General features: G+C 42.2%; 1 protein-coding gene across 7 annotated transcripts in view; it reads left to right on the forward strand.

Moving 5' to 3' along the window:
* sema4d (sema domain, immunoglobulin domain (Ig), transmembrane domain (TM) and short cytoplasmic domain, (semaphorin) 4D) overlaps positions 1–19,696 on the forward strand; it is a 51,079-nt gene extending 31,383 nt beyond the window's left edge. For 2 of the 7 annotated variants that reach the window (XM_050053038.1, XM_050053037.1), the window contains 14 exons: positions 3,476–3,609; positions 5,674–5,819; positions 5,916–5,978; positions 6,097–6,195; positions 6,287–6,380; positions 6,544–6,660; positions 8,267–8,418; positions 9,098–9,273; positions 9,383–9,539; positions 9,710–9,932; positions 11,062–11,174; positions 11,751–11,923; positions 12,119–12,165; positions 12,691–14,994. In XM_050053038.1, coding sequence (XP_049908995.1) covers positions 3,513–3,609; positions 5,674–5,819; positions 5,916–5,978; positions 6,097–6,195; positions 6,287–6,380; positions 6,544–6,660; positions 8,267–8,418; positions 9,098–9,273; positions 9,383–9,539; positions 9,710–9,932; positions 11,062–11,174; positions 11,751–11,923; positions 12,119–12,165; positions 12,691–13,700 — 2,667 coding nt within the window. In that variant the 5' untranslated portion in view covers positions 3,476–3,512 and the 3' untranslated portion in view covers positions 13,701–14,994. Of the gene's footprint in view, positions 1–3,475; positions 3,610–5,673; positions 5,820–5,915; positions 5,979–6,096; positions 6,196–6,286; positions 6,381–6,543; positions 6,661–8,266; positions 8,419–9,097; positions 9,274–9,382; positions 9,540–9,709; positions 9,933–11,061; positions 11,175–11,750; positions 11,924–12,118; positions 12,166–12,690; positions 15,067–16,901; positions 17,115–17,316; positions 17,409–19,321 lie in introns of those variants that run through there. The other 5 variants (XM_050053039.1, XM_050053041.1, XM_050053042.1 and 2 more) reach the window with 5 other exon arrangements.
* Positions 19,697–22,113: the final 2,417 nt, after the last annotated feature.

The following is a 22,113-nucleotide window of genomic DNA, read 5'->3' on the forward strand; positions in this document are numbered from 1 at the left end:
GCTGCCATCGTCAGACAGTTTATGGATCATCTTAACGGGATGCCTCCACGTCCAGATCTCATGGGCTTGTGTGATCTTTGAAAACAGTGGCTTGTCTGAGGGCTAAGCTGTCCTGGCATTTAGATTGGCAAGACTGTAAGAGAACTGGACGAGAGGGGAAAGTGATGCCTTTCTCTCTCCTTCGCTCCCTCTCTGTTCATTGTTGCCTACTCTGCAGTGATGATGTGGATGTGATGGGGGGGGTGGAGTGGAGTGGAGGCTACCCTCATCTTCAGTAAACAATAGGTCCTTGTGTGTTTGACCCCCTCTTCAGCAGAGTGGAGTCCATGGCTCGGGGTGAAGCCGGGATGGAATTCCATCTTTGCCAGATTTAGTCGGTGGAAACCCCTCACAACAAAACCCCAACACTCCCAGTGTTAGGAGGGTCATACCTCAGGGGCAATTTATTCTTATTTACAACCACATCAATAATCAATTATCATCCTCTCCCTTTTTCTGGAGCTGTGGTGGCCCCCATTGATTGTCTGAACGTGCTGTGCCACATGATCCATCTCCCCCTCGGCTGCCTAACTGATTACTAACCTATATTTGAGTGGGATGAGCCACAATGGTGCTACTAGGTCATTAAAAAGTGGTTGACAATGATTTATTTGTCCTATAATCGCATCTTTTGTTGTGTGATTATGGTTAGAAAATCTAAAACGAGGACAAATGAGCTATGGAAGTAGTAAAAACACTCTAAATTTTCCTTGTAAGATCATATCTTGTGTGTCATCTTTATTCGCTTGGTCTCTCTTCAGCAGCTTTGAGTGAACTCTTTTCAGTGGCTTGAATGCTGCTAATCAAATCCATATTACTGGGTCACGGTGCGGCTGCTTGTTGGTTCCTGTCAGAGAAAAGTTTTGTTATCTCAATCCTCGTCTTACAAGACATCCGATAACCTTTTTATCCCCTTCTTCGCGTGACCGGCCCACCCATTTTGCGGAGGTGTGCTGCGGGTACGTCAGCTTCCTTTGAGCACATTGTGGGAAACCAGAATAACCTGCTTTGTGCCAGATCACTTTACATCCTCAGAGAAGCGCACGCAGTCACCAACCAGACCCACCTGTCCTCTGTCTGTTACAACATTAGCCGTCAGAGTCCTCTCCATTATTGTAAAAGCCAACGTCATCCGGGCTAAAGGAGAGTAAAGTCAGGCTACAAAGCTAGAGTCACGCTGACACGTCCCACACTGCTCCTCTCACATGATTGGATCAACAGGAAGCACTTGAGCTTTACAATTGCATTATGTCAGTTAATCACTTTCCGGGTTAATACCATTTCAGAGTTGGTAATATTGACAAAAAAAAAAGGTAATCGCTCTTCCGTCCATGTCAGAATGAATCTGGTTGATAGTCATGAAAATTGACCTTCAGATTATTTTGCATGTGGCCTGCATTGCAGTAAATTTGGCAAAGGTTTCATGTATTACAAGTGGGATTGAGAACAGATTTAGAGATTTGTTTTAATATTTTACTTAAGCTTTAAAGCATGAGCTTTTTCCCCCCCTCCAGCTTTTCTGCTGACCTAAAACAGGCGACTTGAAATAGGGTTTGTTAAACCAGAGGATATCACCATTTTAGACAAAAATGAGTGACTGAAAGCACAAAAATATCATTAGTTATGGTCATTTAATCTTCTATATTTGAGGCATATCACTTTCAAGTTAAAATCATGAACTCATCCTGAATTTTATTGCAACAACTGTGACATTGTTCTTTATTTTATAACATTTCATGATTAATGACACCATTGGTAACAGTGTTTACTATCTGTTATAGTAACTTCTCAGCTTCTGGGAAGACTTTTAGCAGCAGAATCTGCATCGACTTGCACTTTAAAGCCGTGTGCCAAAGACAGAAAAACAAAATATGAGAACTTGAGGCTTTATTGAACATGATCCACCTCCTGAGGTGTGTCTGGGTAAGCTGAACAGTCACACACATAGCACAGAGCGGACTAATGGAGTCCTTATCAGGCCCATCCTGAAGTGAATGCACCAGGAGAGAGCCATTTAAAGGCAGAAAGATCACAATGCTCCACAAATTGGATGAATTGAAAAAGACACCCGCATGTGATAAGAGCTGATAGCTACCAGGAATGCTGTCACCATCATCATCGTCACCGTTGTCGTCATCATCACCTGAGGCAAACGGATATACAACAATAGTGCAGCACAGAGTAAAATGTTTTCAAAAAAAGGGGGGTTTTCTTAAGCCGAAGGTGTTAAGTTGTTGCGTAACGCACACACCAACGATGAAGTGAGGTGTCATGCAGCGGTCACAACATGCACCATGTTAACTGCACTGTTAATTGTTTCAACATACACATTTATGGGAGTGTCAGGCCAACTGTGTGTGTGTGTAGTTTTTGTGCCTGTTACAAACACGAGTGGGAGTTTTTCAGTCACTGTGACTTGTGTTAGTTCAGGACCTCATCATGTGCTGCAGCCCTCCCTCTCTTTCCTCCTCACATCCTGTCTGTCTGATCCTTCATTCAGATGAAACTTCACATCCATCAGTTCTTCAGCTTTGTTATTTAAATGGCTCCTAGTTCCTGAAGAAACCAATCAGTTAATATAGATCCTTCAGATGTCCATTGGAATAAAAGAAGTATGAAAATTACAAATGTCAGAGTTGCCTTTGACCAGTAGCGTGAGTTTACTTCCTTTGGTTTGCGGTATGTCAAACAACACGAGTGATTCATGAGCATGATAGTGAAAAGGACACCAGGAGCATTAGTTCCTGATTTGTTGGTGACTTTTGCAGCTGACTACTGTGTACTGTGTACACCCAGTGTTGGAAAGTAATTAGGTGCATTTTCTTACAGTTTTAGCACACTTTTTGAGCCACTTAACTAGATACTTTGCAGGTTCAGATCGTCATTACAAAATATAAATCGACTAATAAATTTAAAGTCCGAAACCCCACAGAATTTTATTGACTGTCATGTAAAAGAAACGCAGGAACCAACAAACACTTTTTGCTTGAAAAATGACTGAGGAAAGAAATTGATTAATTTTCTTTACACTGACTAATCGTCGCAACCACCTCTAGAGTCAAACAGTGAGCAGAACTTCTCTTTATTCTTTAACATGAGAATGTTATCTGTATCTCATCTGAGAAAACATGAATTTCAAACTTGCTTCTATTGAAAGAGAGTTGTGCAGTTTCCGTCCAAAATATCTTCCCTCATCGATTTTATTCAAATGCGTGTGACGTGCTTCACTAACCTCCTAAAGCGATACAAAAGCGGATGAATCAGTCCTGCCAGCTTTCAGTATGAGAGAAGTGGATTTGATGCCTGTCCCTTTTTAGCGCCTGTGCTGCATGATAAGATCAGCCTGTGAGCAGCCTGTTCATTTCTACATCCTTGTAAAAACATTTTTTTAATTTTGGAGCGTCCTGCTTTACCTTATTGCTTTCTCTTTCTGCAGAGGAAACTTCACAGTTCCGAAGTTACCAGAGTCTAATATGGGATTTGGCGTGCTGGGAGTGTTCCTGGGGCTGCTCCTAGAGGTCTCCACCCATGGACCCCACGCTGTGCCCCGAACCTCTTGGAGACACCAAGGTAAGCCTCAATGTCATATATATACATTATATCAGTAAATAATTCAAAATAATAAGACAAAATACAATAAAGAGAGGAAGTTTGTATACCCTGTGCCCTTTATACAGTAAATCCCATCCTTAGAAATCTAAACCACTTCTTGTAAATGTAGAACCTCTGTGCTGATTTAAATTGAAACTTTGCTCGAGTCACTGAGACTCTGCAGGCACTCAGTTTGGGAAGTCATACTTGTTAGCCTTATTTGGTATTCATCAGCTTGCACAACCTTAAAACAAGAAACAAGAGATGCTAATGCAATGTTCAGTTTCACCACTGGCAATGCATAAAGAGCGAAGCATTCACACTGTTTAGATAGATCTTTGTAATACCTCAAACTCTCTATCAACTCTCGGTTCACACATAGAAAGCTCAGTGACACCTGCTTTCTTATAAGTATCTCAGGCTAACCTCAGTGTCACCACAGGCCTCAAGTGAGAGCATTTAGGCGTCAGGCGAAGTTCTGTTTGCATACTGCCGTTTACAGAAATAGCTCCAGCAACTCTGTGGGAACTAGCACAGCTCAAAGTTTCTGCGCTCACTGCAGCACAGTCACTGTTTCAGTCCGTCAGTGAGGGTGTTTGCTTTCATCATTGTGGTGTTTATGTCCAGGCACCTGCAACCCGAACCCACTTGCACCTGGCACAACCAAAGCCAGGCCGGACACAAGCGCTCCGCTGGGTTTGCCATCAATCACGACCCGAGAGTCTAGCGAGTCTAACGAGAGATACACTCACGTAACATGTCTCACGTAGAGAGGCAGAAACATGTGTCTCAAACATCTGTCTGAGGGTCTTCACAGTATTCAGAGTTGTGCTTTGGTGGTTTTATCTCCAGGCTCCACCTTTTGTTGACTCATGGTGCAACTTAAACCTGTACTTGCTGTTTTTTCTGTTGTTTGTTTAGCAGAAACAATCTTCAAACATAATACTGACATAGTTCTGGCCTATAAAGTTGTTATGATGGAGAGGGAGCAACATTAGCATTCATTTGGGGTCTGCTTGTTTTTGGCCACCTCATTCATATAAGTCCAATATTCACTCTCCTTTTTAGCTCTGCTTTGGTCTCCATTAACTCCTGAAGAAAATATCTGCCTCCACTATGATCACCAGCTAGTCACTAACCGTGTCTGTCTGCTGCTGGGTGCTGAACAAGCCCCCAGGAACAGCACAGATTTTAAAGCCAATTTGACATTGTGGCCAAACTGTGGAGTTACAACTTCTGGGTCAGTAATGTGTTAATGTGTGGCCGAAAATACTTTTTCCCAGAGCCTTACATTGTGAAAGAGACGTTTGTTCATCAATTGATACATTTTTTGAGCATGACAACCCCTAAGAAATGATTTAATTCACTATTGGTATTTCGTCCGTTCAGTCCAATAACATTTCTTAAGTCTAGAAGAGCTACACGATGCAATCACTTTTATCCCCATTCAAATTAATGAAGGGTTAAACCGGAATTTAGCATCTTGGCCAGTGGGAAGTGTCTGGTTTGCTTGTTCTATGGGCCCTGGCTCCAAGTTCCTGAAGAAACCAATCAGTTAATATAGATCCTTCAGATGTCCATTGGAATAAAAGAAGTATGAAAATTACANCTTGGCCAGTGGGAAGTGTCTGGTTTGCTTGTTCTATGGGCCCTGGAACATCCTGATAATTTCATAACCTTAAAGATCAAGCATGAAAGGTGTGGAGAGAATGATATGCAGCAATGGGCTCTGGGTTGTAATTGAACCTGGGGCCGCTGCGGCAAGGACATAGCCATGTGTACGTAGCCGCAAGTACATGGAGCACTCACTCTATCATGTGAACTACTGGGCGCCCCGACTTGAGTGATAATTACTCGTGGCTTTGTCACTACAAGGGATCCCTTTCATATTATACACAGTCATTTGATCTATCGTTAATGTAAAAATATTGACTACGGCAGCTTTAAGTTAAATTCTCAAACTCTCTTCAAAACCTGGCATATTTAAGTTTTGGTTGTTCTGGATATGGATCATGTGATACCATCCAATGTTTTTGTGCTCAGATTTAGATCTGATGGAGTTTTCGGAGCCTGACATCTTCAACTACTCCACCTTGTTGCTGAGTGAGAAAAGAGATGCACTCTACGTGGGAGCCAGGGAGGCCATCTTTGAGCTCAGCAAGAAGAATGTGACCGTCAAAAACAACAAGGTATCAAAATACCAATATTGTGAACAGAATATTGTGAGAGAAAAAAATTATTGTTAAATTTTAATTATCTTTCTTTTTTCTTTTTGCCATTTTAAGGTTCAGTGGACGGTTGCAGAAAACCCCATGATGATGTGCACGCAAAAAGGAAAATCAAAAGAGGTTAGTTCAGTTATTCATATGTTAATTTAGTTTATCTGTCTTAACCTATGTGTTATAAATTAACAGTCAAACAATAACATATCAATTTGTTCTTAATTTATCAATTGTTGCGTTCCAGAGGGATTGTCTAAACTACATTCGAGTGCTCCAAGTCGTAGACGACGAGCGGCTGTATGTCTGCGGCACGCACGCCTTTCAACCTCAGTGTGACTACTTGGTGAGTCAATGCTCAGTCCCACTAATACACATGTGCTCGGGATCGCCAGTCATCACAGCAACCTTGAACTGAAATGTAACTCCTCTTTCAGAACCTCGCTGACTTTTCTCTGAGCGGTCGACCTGAAGACGGCCGGGGAAAGTGCTCCTTTGACCCCTCACAAAGCTTTACTACTGTCATGGTTGGTAAGTCGAAGCCAGTTTTATGTCATTTCACAAAGAGCTCTTTTGGTCGGCAGCCCTGCGGTAAAATGCATAATAATCCCCAATAATCTCTTGGGGTTTTTTTGGAAAATGGACTGGCTGGACAATAATTTTAATTTTATTTTATTCCCTGTTTTTCTCTCAGATGGAGCGCTGTACTCAGGGACAGCTTATAACTTCTTAGGCAGTGAACCAATTATTTCCAGATACTCTCCCTCCCAGTCCCTGCTGCGGACAGAGTACTCCACATCATGGCTCAATGGTGAGTTAGGACAATATGTGAAAAATGAACATCTTGAATTAATGTAAACTAGTGCAGTGCCTGTTCACAATGTGCCTGTTTGGGACAGGCCTCGAGCTTTCCCGAGAACAGCTCATCCAAACAACTTCACGCTCAACACTGTGCTTCCTTGGGTCCTGAGCATTACACCTGCCATGACATAGTCACGTCACCTAGCAATGCTTGAGTGTACGTGTCATTTGGGTGCAAAAGCTCACACAAACATTCATCTGTTTTTTAATGTACTGCAGCAAGTGACAGAGCGAGCTGCGCCCAGCATGCCGTTCAGTGGTATGACAGCTAATAGGGGTCCCATCCCACAACACAGCATGTACTTCTGGAACACTTCTAACGTATTGCTCATAAATATGTCCCGTAGATCTTGAGTGCATCTACAGATGGCTCATATAGCGCCGCTAAGCTAGCTAATGTTACAGCTCGGCCGAGGAGGACGCACTTAATGTTTACATCATCTGTCACGACCATGAGCCTCTCGTCCATGAGTAGAAGCGTGCTTCCCTCTGTGCAATGATACGCTTGGCGGGTGTAGCTCAGTAGAAAGATACATTTCAACATGGAACTGCTCACAGCAAAGTCTGTGGATTATTTTGAGTAACACTTGAGGCATGATTTCTGGAAAGAGACATTGCTGTTGAGTGTTGCAAATGTATTTTTTCGGTGCTTTGAGCACCATGAGGCGAGCGCCATCTAGTTCCATTATATAAGACAGAAGGCAGACATCATACGGTCGGTATCTCCAACAATTGGCAACTCACACCAAAACAATCTAGACTGATAAATAGCACAACAGGAAAGAGGAAAAATATATGTTTTTGATTTTGGGGTGAACTGTCCCTTTAAGACATCCTACTGTGCAAGCATTTGCTCACATACACAAGTAATATTACTGAGTGTGATTGTCACTTTCACCAGTTAAAATGACATAACGCTACAGACAGCAGGTCATATCAGCGGCCACTACTTAAGGTTAATTCTGTGAGTAACTTAATATCAGGCCAAAATGAAACAGTTTAAATTGTGTATGAGGTAAAGGATACTCCGCTCTGAAACACCACTGTACAACTGCGAGTGGACTTAACTGATAGATCTCATCATCATCTTCTCGTGTCACGTCGGTTTCAGGGCTCAAATTCTCCAGTTAAACTTTCGCTCATGTCACATCAATAATTGAAGCTTATACACTTAATATTTCTGAACCTTTGGACCTACGGTAATTGGTTCAAGCAGCTCATGAAAAATAAGGTGTGTCAAATTAAGTGGTCTACAGCTGTCATCAGAGTGTCAGATACATACTTAATCAGCATTTGGGTCAGTGAATGTATCAGATCAGACTTTGTACTCCGTATTAAGGGAGCTGGATCAAAAAAACTGGATCATGCCATCCCTTGTGTCTTATTTTTAAGGTACAAAAGAAGTTTCTAAAGGTTTCTTTTGAATTATGTGCAATAGCACCCTTAGGAGCAGGAATACAATGAGGCTTTTACAATAACAGATCAATCATCCGACTCTTCTTTCAGATACCCCCTTTCACCAATACATTTCTCTCTCCTCTCTGCTTTCCTTGCAGAGCCCAGTTTTGTTTTTGCCGACGTGATCAGTGAGGGGAGAAACAGAGTCGACGGCGAAGATGATAAAATCTACTACTTTTTCACCGAGGTGTCAGTGGAGTACGAATTCTTTGGCAAGCTGCTGATCCCCAGGGTGGCGCGCGTCTGTAAGGTCAGTACACGTCACGTACCATCTGCACATACCAGCAGCATCCCTCTTTAGCCCTCATCCACCTGCTGTCTGTGTGCGCGTGTATTCTCTGTGTATATCCCTCTGTCCCCCTCTGTCCATTATCTTATATCTCTTTTCTTATATCATGATACAGATCAACTACAGTTAGTAAGTTATGTGTGCCCTGCCCACATAGACTTATAAGACACCAAAAACACGGTTGCAGCAGTGAAACATTTGTCAAAAAAACAACTTTTGTCTTCTCCCAAGGTTTAAAAAATATAATATGCTAATAAGTGTTTTTTAATAATCCGTTAAATCATTTTATAAATAGTTTTATTAATTGAATCAGTATATAATTAACACAAAAACATGAAGGATTTCTTCAGTCTCACCTAAATCACATAATAAACAGAGCATTTGTTCCCTAAAACTGCCTACACCTGAAGCACTTCTTGCTTTGAGCGAAAGGTAATAACTGAACACAGCTCGGGGAAAAAAAAGAAGATTTTGAAAAGTAATGGGGACATGTTCCCCCTCATCCCCAGTGGAAATTACACCCTCACACACGCTCATACGCCTGCCAATTCCTCTCCCTCCCTCTTTTCATTTCTTTTTCGTCAGCCTCTTTCATCTCCCTCTCCTCACAATGTGATAAAGATAAAGCTCTTGTCCACAGGGTGACCTCGGGGGACAGCGCACTCTGCAGAAGAAATGGACGTCCTTCCTAAAAGCCAAGCTGGTGTGCTCCATGCCCGAGCTCAACTTTGTTTTCAACGTGGTACATGACGTCTTCATCCTGAAGGGGGCAGACTGGAGGGACACAGTCATCTACGGGGTCTTCACCTCTCAGTGGTCAGTGACTCGGGTGGGATCAGTATTTGTCCGAAAAGGAGGGATATTTCAATGTAATGCAGGTCCCTAAATGTACTATTCTCCCCTCCCCCACATCTTTGTCCCCCAGGGGTAACGTCGGCTTGTCAGCAGTGTGTGCTTACAACATGACAGCTGTGGAAGAGGTCTTCTCCAAGGGCAAGTACATGCAGAAGGCCACAGTGGAGCAGTCCCACACCAAGTGGGTGCGATACAACGGCATGACTCCTTCTCCACGTCCTGGAGCAGTAAGTGCACTTTAAGGCAGCTCCAATGATTAAGACTGAGCTCAGTGTAAATGTTTTGAGTAGTCCGAGACCAGGAAATGCTTTATTTAGCCAGAATGTGAAAGAAAATGAATAAATTGGATGTGAACATACTTTCCAATAATTATTTGATGTCTCCTGTCTGCCTTCAGTGTATTAACAACCAGATGCGACAGCAGAACATCAGCAGCTCTCTCCACCTGCCAGACAAGACCCTCCAGTTTGTTAAGGACCACCCCCTGCTGGAGGATCCCGTCCTGCCCATCGGCAACGGGCCTCGCCTCATCACCAAAGACGTCAATTACACTCAGATTGTCGTGGAGAGGGTCCGCGCGCTTGACAAGAACATTTATGATGTCATCTTCACTGGAACAGGTAACAACACATCAGTTATTAAGTTATCCTCCTGTTTAAATGTTTATTAAATAGATTTTATTATTTTAATGCAGTCTCTGGAACATGTAAATATTAAGAAGAGTTTATCAACCATACATTATTTTTATGAATTATTCAGTGATCTGTCCAGTACATACTTTTAAAATGCTCTCCCTTAGTGTAATTCACCTCTATTATGATTAATTTTAGTCCAACATTTGTTTATTTGACAGTATGTAAAGTCGAAGATGTTGTGACTTTTTACCATTTACTTTTACTACTTAGAAAAATTTGAAATTGATACTGTTACAAATAAGGCTGTCCTCATAAAGTTAATTAGCTCCTGATGCTGATCTTATAGCACTGGTGTGCAGATATAGTGCCCCCGTGTAATATTTATTCTAGTCAGCATTTCTTGATGTATGTAATTAAAGAGCTTTGTGTTACGAAAAAAGCTGCCTGCATCACAACTGTTTTATATGGTTTTTTTTTAAATTAAATTACAAAGTAGACGATATTTAAAGATACTGTAAATATTCAAACAAATAAAAAAGCATTAAATGTAAATCATAAATCCTCTCAAAGGAGCTGCCTTTTCATAATACAAGTTGCGTTTAAAGGTGTCAAACTCTGGAAATGGAGAGGTAGAAAGTGGCCGATGGACAGTTTTAATGTTACAGTTCAAAATAATTGTAGACTTTTTAAAAGCCATGTCTCAACAGCAAAACGTGGATACAACAAATCTTTATTGATCCATATCCCTCATAAATAATTAAATTAGTTACAATGGGTATATAAAACTAAAATAATGGAGTAAAAAAATAGAAACTGTCTTCAAAAAAGATGCAAATAAATAAATTTATATATAGGGCACACAAGCCTGCATAAAGTGCTGCATAAACAAAATAAGAAAAACAAGGCAAGTGTTAGAAGAACTGCTGCATCAGGCTGCCTTAACACCTGGCAGTAGTGGGTCTGTTTACACCACCAATGACAGCTGGCATAGATGGAGAATGATGTGGGTAAACAAACAAGGGAAAGAAGCTGATCAGCCTTAATTTTGTTTTGAAGAGGCCCATTTCTGGCTTCTCTCTCGACTAAATGCCATTTTACCATTCTCACCTTTCAGATAAGGGAGTCCTGCACAAGTCGGTGGTGTATGAAGGAGACGTGCACATTGTGGAGGAGGTCCAGCTCCTGAAGAACTCTGAGTCCATCAAGAACCTGCTGCTGTCCTCTGAGGTCAGTGACTTTACTCTAACTGTTAGTAACTGTTTAAAGAGACACTGTGGCTCAATAGAAAATGTGTTTTGAGCTCAGCAGATACAAACTGCACCCAGACAGGCAGTGTGTCTGTGTTGGTGGTTTTTATTTGAAGTGTTTAAGAGAGGTGTTGATTCAACTGTGTGATCATTTTGGAGGATTTAGTTTGTGGTGCTGTTGACTGCGTGGTATTTTCCACAGAGGTGTTTTGTTATTTACCCTCACGCACATTTGCAAGTGTCTTTGCATGTTTTTCTGATGAGCTCACTCTGCTGTGAAAAAGCTTACGATAGGAAGTTACAAGGAAGATGGCATGACTGTTAAAAAGCACAAACAGCAGATGAGACAACACGTTTATCTCCACTGTGGTGTGTTTGTGGTTATCTGGAGTTCGCATTACAGCTTCTGCAGATGGCAATTTGCTGATTTAAATAAGTTACTTGTAGACTTGTGTATGATTAAGGGTTCATCTTTGGGAACTGAGTAAAATTCCAAAGTGATCTATAAGTGTATTTCTTTTGTTTTTGTCATGTCAACAACCTTGTGCTTCCACAGACACGCTCCCTGTACGCTGGTTCAGACTCAGGTGTAGTCCAGTCCCCCACAGCCTTCTGCGGCCGCTATCTGTCCTGCGCCGACTGTGTCCTGGCTCGAGACCCGTACTGCGCCTGGGACCCTCACACTGCTGCCTGTGTCAATATCTTTGACGCTCCCAGCCAACGGCTTAGGTAACTCACCATCAAGCTTTTCTACATACCGGTACTCCACTCATGCATTATCACACCGGCTAGCGAAAGCAAAACCACCGTGGAGTGACATCTTTACTGATAGGCCATCCTGTTTGACCTGACTGTCTCACGCTCATTTCAGAGTGTGTGCATATTTTAGATCGCCATGAAAATAAAGCTTGTTTGTTTTTCCAGGAAGCTAATCCAGAGCCTGAATGGTGACGCAGACAAGTGTCCCTCAGGTAAGGTTCAACACGCTCATATACAGCTTAATGTAATGGGGCGGCAGTAGCTCAGTCCATAGGGACTTGGGTTGGGAACCGGAGGGTTGCCTGCTCGAGTCCCCGTCCGGACCAAAATATGGAGCGTGGACTGGTGGCTGGAGAGGTGCCAGTTCACCTCCTGGGCACTGCCGAGGTGCCCTTGAGCAAGGCACCGAACCCCCCAACCGCTCGGGGTGCCTCTCCAAGGGCAGCCCCCCCACTCTGACATCTCCCCACTTTGTGCATGTATAGGTCCTGTTTGTGCATGCGTGTGTCTTTCCTGTGTGTAATTGACGTGCAAGCAAGAGTGAAAACATTGAATTTCCCCTCAGGGGGATTAATAAAGTAAATAAACTAAACTAACTAACTAAATAAAGACGCTTTATAACATGGACAGTGAAAGGAAAAAGTGGGCAATGTAGTGCTTACTAGACACTGATTATGGTGTGTTTTCAGGCCAAACTTTAACTGCCCAAAAGTCATTATTTCCTCTCTGTTTTGTAGCGTCACGTCTGTCTCTGAAGGACTACCAGCGTGTCACAGTGAAACCAGGGAGCTCCGCTGAGCTACCGTGCCTGGTGCACTCCAATCTGGCCCAGGTGATGTGGAAATCCAACGGCTCTGCTCTCACCGAGGCCTCTCGCTTCCACCTCATAGGTGAAAATGGTCTCCTTATTTACAGCGTGGCTCCAGAGGATCAAGGTCACTACGAGTGCTGGTCAGTGGAATGGGCCCCCGCCGCTGGGAAAAACTTCAGCCGCCTCCTGGCTGGATACGTCCTGACTCTGGATCTGCCGCCCAGAGCCCCTCACCAGGCGGGCCACGTGACCACCACCCTCGGCAGCCGGGAGCCGTCTAGCACACACGCAGCTGAAGGTAATGGTAAGACAGACAGAGCCCTACTAACGTCGGCCCTCGCCCCTCCCAGCTTCACAGCCACAGTCCAATTCACCTCCCCACCCCAAACTGACTCATCACTAACCCCGCCACCCAGCAGCACAATCAAGTTCCAACCAAAGCCGCACCTTCCCCCGAGCTCCAACGCTCCCCGCCCAGACAGCAGGGACCCAGCGGCTGAGTATTTGCAACACAACAACAGCACCGCCCTCCTCTTCCTCTTCCTCCTGTTTTTCCTCCTCTTCCTGGCCGCGTTGGCGTACAACTGCTACATGCAGTATCTTCCAGCTCCATGCCTGCGGGTGCGAGCCGCTCTGTTGGGCAGTCACAAGAGCGCCCATCAGCCCGAGTACCTGGCCTGTGAGGCAGGTCTGATGGAAGCATCCGCAACTGACAAAATTAACATGACGGAGCAGCCGACGCAGAACGGCAGCCAGACCACTCAGAACCTCCGGGCACTCCGCGACACTGGGTACGAGACTGAGCCGGAGTGTGGCAACGGCGGGATCCCCTCTCACACTTTCGGAGACGACAGCCCGTCCCAGGAGAAACCCTTCGATGTGGACTGTGAATCTCAGCCCATTCAGTTTGCAGATGCAGACGAGCCTTACTGCTAGCCAGACGCCTCTGATCTGCTCGTTCCTCTCAACATAGAGACTATTTATAGGGGGGGTCACACTCTTGCTGCATCTTCCCACGACTCACAAGTAAATGGTTTCCTCTATATGAAAGTATGTTCAGTGTACAGCATCACATAATAATCATCACAAAGCTTAAATCAGGCGTCCCGCTTGCCTGTAGAGATTTATCTCCTGTTGTCTGATTTCTGGCTTATGATGATAAAGCGAAAAACTGTATTCACAGAAGCTGCACCCTCTCAGCTTAGTCCAGCAAGAAAAGCTATTTCTTAAATTCCAAATTGGAAACATTGTTTACCAAATTGGTAAGTTACCTTGATGTTTTCCAAATTGGAGTCGTGTTTTTTTGTACAGCCTGGGTTAAAAATAATCTCTTGAAGCTTATCTTATTTCAAAGCAACGTGTCGGCTATTGGACTTTGGGTGAATGCTTCAACGTTACAGTAATTTCTCAGGGAAGATTTGCTCAGTACGTTCTAGCCTAGCTTTGTGCAGTGTTGCCATCTGCAGCACCTGGTATGTGGGCCTTAATCTCACCCAGCGAGGTGGCGATGTGGGGTTTGAAGGTCACGGAAAGAGAAGGGGACAAGCGACGACTTGCATGATTAGAAAAATGCTGGAATAAATCAAACCACTGTCTCGTATAGAGTCGTCTTTGAGTGACAGTGTTGACTTTGTCTGTATTTAATTTTGTTTTCCTTCCTGTAAAGTCGACATTCCTATGTGGATACAACTCTGATGGTCCTGTGTATTAACCTGTACTAGTCATCTTCCCTTACGTTGTCTGTTAATAACGGAAATATGTGCGGTATGACGTGATGCTTGGTATCAATCATCAAGTTTTTTCTGAAACAGCCCTGGAAACAATCTTTTTCATCATTATTTTTAATCAAACCTTCAGTTTTAGAACATTTTCAGAGAATTATTATTTAAGATGAGTCACATTTGTGGAAATATCATTTTGTCTATTGTGTAAGTAATTGTCATCTTCTTCATTTGTTTTATTTATTGCAGTAGGTTAGTTTTTTTAAGTCCATTAGTCTCCCTCTTGTCTGTGTTGCATGTCGCCCCTTCTTTAGATTTCCCATTTTCCTCAATACTCTCTTTTCCCATCACTCCCTCCCTCACAGCCTCCTCTCCTGTCGACACTTCATCTTCCCTGTCCTCCTCTGGAACTCCCTCTGCCCTCCCTTCCTCCTCTTCCTCTTCTTCCACCTCTTCCTCCGCCAAGCCCCACAGTGTCGGGGCGCGGGAGGCAGAGGTGAGACTGTTGCCTCCCCTGCTGAAGGACCAGGCCTGGGGGGTTCACGCCCAGGAGGCCTTCCTGCTCTTCTGTCTGGCCTTGGGTGAGTGGTGTCTGTGACTCAGCTCCTGAACTGGAAATCGATTCCTTCTCACTTTTTAACCTTCCCCTTTTTCACTCTCTCCTCTCTGCATGTTGCATGTTACCATTTCCCAACATGAACTAACCGGGAGTGTGTGTGTGTGTCTAAAACAAGCCTGCTTTGCTTCAAGGCGTCTGACTCATGGAGAACTGTTCATCTCCGTTTTAGGTGTCACATAAGATACCTTAATGAGTGAATGTTTAAAAAGATAAGTTTCGATATTGAACTGTCGACCTCTCGGTGGTCTCACAGTTCTCAATTCTATGTAATGAAAGGTACAGTTTTGTGTATAGTATTATGTAACAGCGGTCTGACGTGAAACATGTAAAATTTCGAAGTGGGTCCTTTTTTTATCCAGGGTGTTACTGTAAGCTCAAATGTCTTACATCTCAATACTTTATCTGGATCATTTTTTGTGCCTGTAAACAAGTGTAAATATATTTGTATATATGGGAAAATACCATTTGAAGATGTACATAAATCTAGGGGACATTTTGGGACTATTGCTCTTGGTAGGGAGGCTAAATAAATCTTGTCAAATGTTTTCAACACTGGCTTGTTTTCTTAAATGTTTGACTCCAGTCATCATCATTACGTAGTGAGGATAACAGCGAAAGGGACAACAAAAAAACTACTGTATGTGACCGAAAGTTTAGGATCCTGTTGCAAAATACCGGAGGTGTGGACTCAAGTCACACTTGAGTCAAAAATTTGATGACTGTGACAAAAAAAAGCCTTGCAACTCAGCTTGCACCACACCAATGACTCGTGACTTCACTTGGACTTGAGCTTTTTGATTTGAAAATACTTGATACCTTCCACTTTTTTATGTTTAAGTTCAGTCACCCTTATTAAACAAAAATATGTACTAAGTTAAAGTATGCATGATTTTTGCCAATTTCATATCTTATTCTTTTGTTAAAATGACATTACATTCAGTGAAGAGTGCATTATGACTTGATTTGGACTCGAAACCCAAAGATGAGGACTTGGGGCTGACTCGGAACTTGCCTGTCTTGACTTGGGACATAAGTGCAAAGACTTGAGACTTACTTGTTGTGACTTAGAAAACAATGAGTTGGTCCCACATCTGGCAAATACTGAAAGCATAAGCAAAAAAAAAAAAAAAGTTTAAAAATTGGTAATCTTACTATGATTATGTAAATTCCTGCAAACTATGCACAGTAGGGCTGCAACAATTAGTCGACTAATCAATGACTAATCGACTATTAAAATAATCGTTGACTCTTTTAGTAGTCAACTAATCGGTTTGAGTCATTTTTTATAGAAAAGTACTATAAAAGAACCCCAAAGTACTCTTATTGCAGCTTCTTACATATTAGCAGCATTACGCACTCTCCCATGATGGTGAACTATTAACCTCTGGCCTGAGTACGAGACAAGATATTAGATGACATAATTTTGGGGTTTGGGAGAGACAGACTGACATTTTTCAACTTTCCAACACATTTTTCGATGAAATGATTAGTCGACTAATCGAAGAAATAATGGACAGATTAGTCGACAATGAAAATAATCGTTAGTTGCAGCCCTAATGCACCGCTCAGTAAATCTGGCTTCATCAGCAACTCCGCCTTGTTGAAGATGCACTGAATAACAGCTGAGATCAGACATTATGCACATTTGTACACTGCATGTTTATTCAGTCGCCTCTAGAGCTTATTGCTGAAACTCGAACTCCACAAATGGATCTCAGGCGAGTATTCCTATCTCATGTACAGTACGTCTATGTGACCATCAGGGGGGTCAACATGAAGTCCTGTTCTGTCCCTCAGGTCCCAGTGATGTCCACATTCACTGGCTAATAAACGGGCACACTCTGGACACCCCCATAATGGAGTACCGCCTGCCGCTGGGTCAGAGGGAGGTTCTAGTGAGCAGCTGGCTCCGAGAGGGGCCGCTGATCAAGGACGCTCGTTACCACTGTGTCGCAGAGGCCAGCACGGGAAATGACATATCTGAGATTGACCTTCACCTCACTATTGGAGGTATCTGCACGTGATGCTTGTATGGCTCTGAAAATGTGTGCAGAACTTTATGGACACATCTACCTTGACAATATGTATTTTCAGTATTGAAACCTATTATGTCTCCAATGTGAGATATACTTTGAGTAATGCATGTAGAGGGTTAATACAGTGCCTGGGATTAGTTGCCATTATTTCCGTAAAAGATGTTGTTATTTGACAGATGAGGAGAGCATTCCTACCAGGGATTTGAACCAGTGGAGAGGTGCGCTCACAGAGCACGAACAACTGCTAAAGAGATGGGAAAAGGCCTGGGTAGGTCTGTGTTCGTGCATGCGAGTGTGTTTTCTCCCAACTACATAATAGTTATTGTGCAGTCGCCTGGGTCGACTTACATCACGGGCACCAGTTTTAACCTGCTCTGCATGTTTGGCTGTAGGCGAGTGGTTTGAACCCTCAGTGCCAGTTTGTTTTCCAGATGATCTTGACTTAACAGTGTTTTCTGAATAAGGTGTTTATCAGGGTTACTACACTAATTTACCAGCTGTTCCTGCAGCTTTTTTGTTAACTGCAATTACATTTAACTACATTTTGTGTTCAACATGATCTATTAACCATATCCAGCTAACTGTGTTACAGATAACTAAAGATTACTAATATCTTGCGAGGCTTCTGACTAAAATATTGAATGTCTTATGGGGAGCAGGTCATTATTAGATCTATCAATCTACAGTAGATTTTGATTCACAATTATCGTGTTTTTTTTCATTTAGATTTTCTTTATATAACTTTAACATTAAAGGGGATTCTGTCTCCATAGTTAAAGGTAATGTTTTGTCATCCATCTGTACCTGTAGCTGTAAAGGTTTGGAGAAACATGCATAAAAGTTTAATTCAGTTCAGTTCAATTCAATTGTATGTATATATGTAGAAAGGTAGAAATTTCAGGAAGAGCAACTGAAGAGGGATCCCTCTTCCAGGACGGACATACGTGCAACAGATTTCGTGTGTGCAGAACAGATCAACATACATAATTTACAGTGATCCACATGACCAAATGATGCATAAAGAGACAGATGCAGAGAGAGATGCAGGGCAAACGGTGAGGACAATAGCTAGAATAACATTGGTTTTAGTTTATAGACCCAGATCCAGTCTCTCTTTGTTTCATTTGAATGCAGATCTACTACTGCAATGCAAGCTCCCTCCCTGCAAAGCAGTTTCCAAGTGGTAAACTAGCTTAAAGGGACAGTTTCACCCCAAAAATATTCTTCCTCTTACATTTAGTGCTGTTTATCAGTCTAGATTGTTTTGGTGCGAGTCCCTGAGTGTTGGAGATATCAGCAATAGAGACGTCTGCCTCCTCTTAAATATGTCTCTTTCCAGAAATCATGACCGGGTTACACATGATAATCCACAGACCTTGTTATGAGCACTTTCATGTAGGAACTATTTTCTTTGTACTGAACTACACTTGTCAAGCATATCGCTGCACAAAAGTAAGCATGCATAGACAAGAGGCATGTGCTTGGGACAGTGTGAGATGTAAACATTACTAATATCCTCCTCAGCTGGGCTGTAACATTAGCTGAGAGCTAGCTCAGTGTTGCTAGGTGAGCTAGCAGTAGATGCACACTTCCCTCTGTGCAGTGATACAGCTGGGGGTTGTAGTTTGGTAGATAGTTCCTACATGAAACTGCTCTCAACAAGGTCTGCAAATTATCTTGAGTAACCGGGTCATGATTTCTGGAAAGAGACATTGCTGTTGAGTTTTTCAAATGTATTTTTTGCCCTTCAGGCACCACAAGCTGAGTGCCATCTAGTTCTATTATATTGTAGAGAAGGCAGAAATCTCTACGGCTGATATCTCCAGCACTCAGCAACTCACACCAAAACAATCTAGACTGATTAACAGCACTACAGGTAAGAGGAAAAATATGTATTTTTTATTTTGGGGTGAACTGTCCTTTAACTTGAGCTATCATTATAATTTGAATTACTGGTAAAATCTGAGATGTGGCTGCAGATTCAGAGGTCTAGAGGCAGGCTAGGTTAACCTCTGTTATCAATATTTAAAAAATAATTTGCATTTCTGATAGTGACAGACAGCTTCTCTGGGTTTTAAGTGCATTTAGTGAGATTTTAGCACACTACAGATCAATCCCTAAACATTTCATGTGTCTATCCTCCTCTAGTTGCACAGTACAACTCTGTTTTTCCCTCCACAGGAAAGCTGTGACGGCCACTGAGCCCTCTAAAGACGTCATGAGCTTCACTTGTGTTGGCTGAACCACACCTTTTGACACTGAGACTATCATAAACAGACGGAATACGATGTCTCAGTGTCACTTCTTATGGAGAAGCTTGATAGAGCGTGCAGCAAAGAATTCCCAGCACCTGCCTTCTGCAGGGGGGGCTCACCTGGCTGTGATGATGGTGTTGGGACTCCTTCCAAAAACTGACGAGGAGATGAGGGTCATCGGTCTGAGGACGCGTGGGCTGCCTGTCTTCCAAATATGCATTAATTTCTATTTTTACTGATGAAAATGAACATCCTGAAAGCAGTGCTTGTATGGAACAATAAAACTGATGGTGTATGAGGAGCACTGATCTGAATTTGTAAGTGATGGAGCATCTGTGGCCTGTTTATAGTTATTTTCACAGAGGTCTCAGATGTGTGCTCCGTCGCTGCCTTCTAAAGCCTCAGTACGGTCCTTCAGAGCTATACTTGCAGTTTGACATTTTCACTTGAGATTATACAGTGTCTTTAATATTTATTGGGCATTTATTTTTTTCCTTCCAGAGAGTCAAAGCCCGAGTTTAGTCACAGGATTTTGATTGCCAGATTGAAGAAGGTTACTGTGGGAAGTAGAGTTCTTTCCAATGACAGTATACCTCTGATGTTTGACATTAAGCAAGATCATATCACCAGGAGTGAAATTCAGCTTGAAACCCCAGCATCCAAAATGCCATCCTTGGCATAGCTTGGATTTTTACAGTCTGTACCTCACTGCTGTCTGTCTGCAGTTAGTTTTTGTTCACATTAAAACTACCTACTTGCTTTTGAAGCACAAATAAATGGAGTTTATCTGTTGCTTACATTGACTTGGTGCATCACAAGTGCATCACATTTTTGCCATGTATGAATAATTCATGTTTATATTTTTTACATCAGGTGATAGATTAAATATTCACAGACCTGTTTGACCCATTTATAAACAAGTTATTACCCCTGCAGGATCAAAACCAGAGTGGCACAGTGCCATGTCAGCCTTTTACACCAGAACACTTTCTACCATCTGAATTATTAACCGACCTCTGCCGAGCATTTCTCCTTGGAAGCCAGTTATGATATTTTCAGAGGGTACGATGTCCTTAACTGACAGCTTATTTCCTTTCTAGATGTAGGTTGTAGACTTCATCTGAGATGCTTAGGCCTCATACATTCATAGAGGAATGGTTATTTAATATTCTGTATTTAATGCAACTTGGAATAATGAGAAAAAAGTTCAACCTAATGTCAAAATTAAGATATTTATTGTATAACAAAACTGCAACTGAGGAAAAAATAAGTTGATTATAGACCAAGTTTCTAAAGCTCAGTATTGCATTGTAATGCTTTTATATTGTTCATGGCTTTACCAAAAACTTGAGCTATAGCGCCCTCGTGTGACTAAGTAAAGGAGCACAAGCAGAAAAAAAAGAAGATAGTTCTTTGTTTATTACGTACGTCATGACTCAAAGTCATGGCAGCAAAGTTATTTACACATTGTTATGTAAATTAGGTGCTTTTTTCAGCAGGTACTGCCTCATACTGGTTTAACTGGTTTATTTCTGGCCACACAACAACAGTATCACAAGGCCAACTTGCTGATTCTGGCATGATGTCACAAGACAGTTCTCTTCCTACTGAATGTATGAAATCAGTGTTGTGAACCTGATGCAAACCCCTGTCACCCATTATAGGTCAGAAACAGAAATATCTTCTTTTTTTTTTTTTAAGATAATTGAGGCACTTTGGGACGTAGTGTTGTTTGATAGCAGCAGGATGAGTAGGATCTAAGATCTTTATACAAACTGAGCTTCTATGCTGAGAAAATACAGCTAATTTTGCACAGTTAATTTACTAGTTCAATCATGAACATTGTTTTAAAACAAACCAGCAGCGCATTTTGTATGCTGAAAGCTAATGGTGTATGTGGGGCCTATAAGAGTTATTACCTACAGTACATGAGTCATGCCTTATGTTGTGGATCCATCCTTGGGACTACTGCACTCCCAGATTTCAAATGCACTCTTGGAATATATTTCCCTATTTTCCTAGGCAGAACAACATGCCTGGTAGGCCTAATTAAAATAAATGATACATAAATAAAATTTTAAATTATAAATAAATAAATTACTATATTTAGACTTTGATGACAGGTTTAAGTCAGCATGCTGTGAGGTTTGAAAATACAGCCTTAACAAACATTATAACAGCTGCACCAACAGTGGTCAGCTAAATATGCATATATAGAGGAACAGTACTAATTCCATACCTTAAAAATCACAAACAAATATGATTGGAAAATGACAAGTAATGTGTGTTCTCTACATCTCTCTTTTCTTATTTAATTGACTTGACGAAGTTGGCAATTTAATTGGTTTACTAGATGCAGCTGTGCATGGCTCTACCATATATCCTGCCTTTGTGAAGGCTATCCTCTTTGGTTTGTCAGATTGCAGTTGACCTAGCAGTGATGTTGTATACTTAAAGATATTTCTAATGTTCTGTCAATATAAGAAATGCTCCCCTGGAAAGCGAAATGGTTAGAGATGCTTTATTAGCATCTAATATAGAAGCACCAGATTCATCTTTTCAGCAGTCCCGGATTGTTCCATAGGGAAGCAGCTGTGCTCCGGTCTTTAATGGAGGTCGGGCGGTTAACCGGAAGTACATTCACCAAACCAACCAGTCAAATTTCATCCTTGAAGTCTTGACTCTTAAAAACAGAAACACGCCGTTTGAAAACAGGTC

Source organism: Epinephelus moara, chromosome 9 (assembly GCF_006386435.1).
Source record: "Epinephelus moara isolate mb chromosome 9, YSFRI_EMoa_1.0, whole genome shotgun sequence".
In the NCBI taxonomy this organism is placed as follows: domain Eukaryota; kingdom Metazoa; phylum Chordata; class Actinopteri; order Perciformes; family Serranidae; genus Epinephelus; species Epinephelus moara.